The sequence below is a fragment of the Cydia splendana genome, chromosome 7, assembly GCF_910591565.1.
Source record: "Cydia splendana chromosome 7, ilCydSple1.2, whole genome shotgun sequence".
Classification (NCBI taxonomy): domain Eukaryota; kingdom Metazoa; phylum Arthropoda; class Insecta; order Lepidoptera; family Tortricidae; genus Cydia; species Cydia splendana.
The window spans coordinates 18737674-18744059 of record NC_085966.1 but is presented as its reverse complement, the minus strand read 5'-3'; the positions used below and the strand labels follow the sequence as shown (position 1 = coordinate 18744059).

At 37.0% G+C, this 6386-nt stretch overlaps 1 protein-coding gene across 6 annotated transcripts in view; it reads right to left on the bottom strand.

Moving 5' to 3' along the window:
- Positions 1-98: 98 nt before the first annotated feature.
- Positions 99-6386, bottom strand: part of LOC134792384 (ataxin-2 homolog) — a 58264-nt gene continuing 51976 nt past the window's right edge. For 5 of the 6 annotated variants that reach the window (XM_063763672.1, XM_063763673.1, XM_063763676.1 and 2 more), the window contains 2 exons: positions 4551-4669; positions 99-1045 (listed from right to left, as the gene is read on the bottom strand). In XM_063763672.1, the coding sequence (XP_063619742.1) occupies positions 926-1045; positions 4551-4669 (239 nt within the window). In that variant the 3' untranslated portion in view covers positions 99-925. Of the gene's footprint in view, positions 1046-2513; positions 2587-4550; positions 4670-6386 lie in introns of all 6 variants that reach the window. The other variant, XM_063763674.1, reaches the window with a different exon arrangement.

Here is a 6386-nt window from a genome sequence, read left to right as displayed (position 1 = left end):
GCAACGGTGCATTTCTCTGTGGAGTTCTCAACACATTATTTGCTCCGTAAAGCTATTGTAGGTGGTACCTTACATTAAAGTAGAGGAAAATAAGAATAGATTTTCGAAATAATTTATTTCTTAAAAATATACATCATGAAATACCAAATAAATAAATCGATAAGGTAATCCCAACAAATTATATACAAAATATTTTGTAATCTCATTCAATGACTAGGTAGTATACATTTTAGCTTAGCCAGCCAAACGATTCTTATAATAATCCGATTACTAATGTTAATTGGCGAAGCACGGTTTAAATTCAACAATTTTAATAGGTACTACTATGTAATAAATAAAAAAAAGAATTATGTACATTTGGTATTAATAAGCATTTTAAAAGATTTGTTTTACTTTCGCATTTTCAAATAAGCCGCACATTACATCGAAATCGTCGTCGAAATATTAATACGTAGGTCAATGTGGTTAATAAATTTAAACTTATATACTAATTAATGATACATGATTACAATTTAATTTAGATTACAATGTAATCCAATTGCGTACATGCGTCAAGACTTTATACCTAAAGTCAATACAAGTACTTACGCTACTTCTTGTCGTGATCTTCTTTGAGAATCAATGATTTGTTAGGTATATGGGTCTTTGTTAGTTTGTTACCTAGCCTCTCAGCCCCAATGAAGTTTAAGACACTTTTTGGCTTAGGTAACAATTTTAGGTAAGAGGTACCACATCGTCAGTTGTCAAACGACAAAGTGGTACCTACCGTTTTTTAGTAAAACAAACTTCAGTGGTATTACTAAGTTGTCATGATCGTAATGGTACTGTGAAATAAGGCGCACTTTCGCTTGTCACGGATGAAATACAGATTACATTACTATTATCGTAGTCTTGTGCCTTATGAGATATGTTAGTAACTATGACTCTAATAAGAAGATCGGCCCGAATGGTCCTCGTAGTGTTGCGTGCCCGGGGGCACGCGGTAACCGGGGTAGCTCTGGTTAAGGGCGTGCTGCGCAAAGAAGCTAGTGTAGTCCTTTTTGACCTGTAACAGAGTCGAAAATAGCTTGTTGGCTTTAAGATATTTTGCGGAATTTTATTAGGAGTAGGAATATAGTATCGGGGCAAACAAGGCGTAAGTATACCAATATCTGAATATATGACTATTGCTAAAAATGTAAAGCTCGTGTTCAGATATGTTTTTCAAGCAGCCTTTACATATATATTTGATTGCGAATTTACTGCCTTTTTATGTGAATAAATGGACTTAAAAATAAATACGATGGTCAAGGTCTTTGTCCTATCAATTTGTCTAAAATCTACTTGTAATTGATTTCATTGTCTAACTAAATTATAAAGGAATATTAAATAAGATGTCAATTTTTTTACACACAATGAAATTTATTAACTTGTAGACTAGTTACAGCCTTAATATTATACAAAATGTAAGTATTTCGAATTAAATTACCTAAGACTACCTTAGGTATAATTATTAGCTAAATCAAGAGTCATGCACCGATCCAAAAGTCCTACGACGCAAAGCTAAAAGTATAGAAATGACTGTCACAGTATGTCTGATTATAGCCGTTACGTGATGTCGAGTGATAGAAACTGGGCTTAAACCAAAGAAGTTTAAAGATCGAATTTCTTCGCTCTCTATCGCTTTTTCCCCTAAGAGATAGAGCGGAAAAACTGAGTTCGATCTTGGAACTATGGCATTGCCCTTGCAACTAAGTAGGTACTTAGTGTCCGCGCACTACGAACTAACTAAGTCATAAGTGCCGAGTTAATAGAAAATGACGGTGTCAATCTGAAACGACGAAATGGATAGGCGAGGAAGAAACTACCTTGCCGAACACTGGACACTCCAACGAGTGCATTCACTATGGTAGGAACTATTAGGTATCAACATTTAATCCAACAAAGAATAGTCAAGTACAGGCCCTTACGTTGCATGTCATAAGACTTCGAAAACAGAGTTTTTCGCAGCAGAAAATATCTATAGTTCGATGTTTTAATATCTCAATAATTTGAGAGAATAGGTAGTTCGAATATACATAAACTGTAACGTACAAACAGCAACACTCCTAACTGTATAAGGCATAAGGTCCACCGATGTACAGTTAACAGTGTGGGCAATGGTATATGTTGCCGTTACAATACATTTTGAAATCAAAATATCATTATGTAAAAATAACCTATAGGCAAGGCAGTTTGTTTCAGGCCTATATTAACCGCAATACCAATTCGCGACTGTTGTCATATTGCTATCCCTTTCATGCTTGTTCAGAGACCCAGCGCTATTGAAAGGAATGCATTATACAATCGCCACTTGGTACTGCGTCTACCTACTATAGAGTCTGTGCGGAAAGAGAAGAGTCGTGAAATGTATTGGATCCAATACATTCTACGACTCTTCTCTTTCCGCACAGACTATAGTTATAGAGCACATCATTTAAGGCTGACACCGTCTGTTATCGAGAGATAGACACACGGCAAGCGCCGACACTTACGACAGGTATAAAGCTTGTATACCGCCTACACCTCGTTCTTGGCGATAAGGTCGGCAAGCGAATATTGCCGGAGCTAAAACGAAAACAACCGATGCGTTCAATCTGTACAGCTGTGTTAGTAACTTTAAAAAGGAAAATTGACAATATTTTAGTTTGTCCAGAAGCAATAAAAACCGGAACTTTTTTTTAATACAATGCGTACACAAAATGTACGGTCAGGAGCAGAAGTTGGTAAGCGGGCCAGTGTTCAAAATTATCTTGACGCGACTTTATTGTTAAGAGAATAAGAGCGTTTCAAGGTAATTTTGAACACCTCGCTCGCTTAGCAACTTCTGCTGCTAACTGTACCTACTTGTTACATGGTTTGTTTTATTTTTGCATTTATTTAGATTTTAGAGTTTTGAATTTAGTATGTTAAGGTCATTGGTATTATGTATTGTAGGAAATATCATATATACAGCATGCAACACGTTAATCCACCGTGACCGGTACACCGTAATCAAAAAGTTCACATCTTTATAGGTATCGCTACTAGATATAAACATTGTTAAAGATGCCTTAATTTAAAGGTAAAACAATATTTTGTGTCTTGTTTTTTCCATCGTAGGTAACTACTAGTTCCTTTAACATTGTAAATACTTACAGCAAGTTGTCCTGTGCCTCTAAACCAAATACTTAGATTTTAGGAGCTCTCTAAGTATAACTACTTGGAGCCAGATCATTATAACTATTATAAGTAAAACTGACTTACCAACATTTTAAGTTACCGCAAATAACGAAATTAAACTTTTTATTAAAAAAAAAAAATAACGTGAATAACTTTTAAATCAACAATGCCCTGGCTGTTTAGTCTTAACTTGACCTTTAGGTAACAATTAATTAAGTGTTCAAATCAAATTGAAATGAAATGTCCAATGTTAGATTACTACCTTCCTGCAATCCTTACTTCACCAATCGTTATTTAGTTAATTAGTAATTATATAAAATATTGTATGCGTTAATTATTTAATATAAGTAAAACAAGTTTTAAATAATCCGTACATTTTGCCGTCATAACAACAGTCAACGCAGTGGACACGTGACACGTTATAGAAAATAATCAGTACGAAATTATACAACGAAATATCAACCACATCCAATTAGCAGGGCTAACCGTGTAATAATTATTGCCACAGATTAATTAACCGGCAAAACATGGCGCATGTTATATATAACTACCTACTTAGATAGGTGTGTGTCGCGCCAATAGTCAATATGGACATATGAATATTAAGACCCAGGTTTCGCGAAATAGGTAGTTAGCCTAATTTAAACTGTCGTGAGACATACTAACATTGAATAATTTTACGGTTTAGACTCACTTGTTTTTAGTCACTCGCGCGACAGGTTTCGGAGAGCCTAGGTCTCCTTTCTCAAGCACTGACAGTGCGAGCAACGTTCACGACGGCAACAAACACAAGTGACTAAAAACAAGTGAGTCTAAACCGTAAAATTATTAAATGATATGTAGTTACCTCAAGACGAAAGACATTAAATGTCACAAAGTTAGAACAAGGACAAGATTATTAATGTGGTAACGCTGTAATTAATATATTTGTAGGTAGTTAGGAATCCTGACATGTGACCGGCAAGAACATGTATAGTTGAATAGTAGTGATTCTCAACTTGGCATACAGATATAGGAAATCAGTGATTTAACGATAAAATGGTGCCTTTCCACACCTATAGAATCGGACCAGGCTAAATCTGCATGGCAAAAGTTTGGTAATGTCACCATGAATGTCAAATTTCTATGAAAAAATGACGTATAATGGCACTCCCTCGCTTTAATTTATTCAAGTCGGTGTAGAAGTTAGCTTAGGCGGATTTATCTCAATACGGCTCTTATGTTTCTGGTTAAAGTTAGAAAGTGGCACTGGAAACTTAAGTCCACACACGGTCCAGCGCAACGTCAGCTATCCTATAGCCTAGCTAGCTATTCGATAGCTATAGTTCTAGATTAGTTAGTGCTGGTATGTTTTAAGTGAGTGTAGGTACCTTGCGAGGTCTGCAGGCGGGACCCTTGGCGAGTTGGCGCCGCGCCTCATTCTCGGCAGCGACTGCCTCGCGCACCGACTGGGGCGGCCACTTCTGATCGCCTCGCATGTTGACACCTCCTACATATTCAAAAAGAGTTAGCACAATTACGTACGAAGAATACTGTTTCAATGAATAGCCAGAGCGTTAGATAGCGCTGCACACTTTTTAATTACCGACGTTTTATATACACGACACCGACACGAGTAAAATACAAAGTGAAATTGTAGGTCCCGCGAGTGACACCGTAAATTAGGTAATCTAAAACTCATCAAAACTGGTAGCGTTTCGATAGCTCACTTAGTTGGTATAAAGTATATAAAATTTATAATTGGCACACGTTTGGCAAACTAATTTTGCATACACATACTGACATACTGATTGACGTTCAAATATTAAATGAAAATGTGCCATGGCACCTGCAATTGACTTCAAATCAAACTTTACCAAGCTTTGAAATTCAGTAATATGCGGACTGTATAATTGACTGTATAATCGTGCTTAAATAAAAGTAAGAATAATACACACGCATTGTTGGTCTTAATAATCTAAATCTGAACTCATTCAAGTGATTATTTGTTAATTTTACTGATTGCAATAATAGGTACAAACAAAAACGGAAACATCAACTGATATTAATTATAACGCAATTAGTCATATCTACAGGCGTCGGCACACTCAGCCGAACAATAATAATTTAATTTAAGCATTGCTTATTTGAACCATTCACGAGATACAACACCGAATATTGGATTATGCTGCGGTTGTTCGTTACTCACTACAGAGTGGCCACAAAATGATATTCAGGGTTACTTATCACGATGAAATAGTACAAATTTGGGGCTATAAGCAGTGACAAGGGATAATGTATTCACCTATGTATGTTTTCTAGTGCATTATTGAGACTTGTCGTGACAGATTAGCCGTAAAACGTCTCCAAATCAGTATACAAATACATACTTATAAAGCTCTTTGACAATATGAGTAGCTCGCAGACTTCCAACGGCTCGTAAATTAGACATTACGTAATACCAAGTACCTATTGTAAACATTTACACATTCACTGCCCCCGACGCACATGTGCCTCCTCCGTCATACAAGTTTGTTCCTAGGCCACGCCCCCTGGCAGTGAGTACTGGTTTACTAATGTTTCGACGAAAATTATTTAGCAAATTCTTAACTTTATCAAACTGCACAACGGGACTTAATCGCGTATTTAAGTTTTAAGATTTACCTCCGACGTTTCGAGGACGGCGTTGTCCCCGTGGTCTCGGAGAAGACTGGCTCAAGTTGACATCAACATCTTCTAGCCGCGCGAGTTTTTCGAACTACCCGCACTTGGTCTTGTTTATCAGTTTGAACGTTTTGCGCACTAGGGATGTCACTCTGTCGACACACAACACTAACGATATTCGATTTATCGACTGTCGATATTCGTTTCCGCTTACATTTACTAATGACTGGATTCCATGTGGATGAGATCTTAAAACCCTCGTCCCGATTAAAATTGCAATGTTTTTTGATTTCAATGGCTTCCCGCACTTTTCTACTGTAGAAATGGCGATCCGTGGAGAGGATTTTAGGGTTATGCAGCTCAATCCAGTGGTTTGGTCCTGACTCCAGCAAATGCTCAGCCACCGCAGACTTGTTGACCTGACGATTTTTGACAGCTGCGATATGTTCCTTAACTCTTTCTGCTATGGTGCGCTTAGTTTCTCCGATATAGGAACTACCACAACTGCAATCTATTTTATAAACGCCAGGTGACTGGAACGGAATAACGTCCTTCGGTGACCT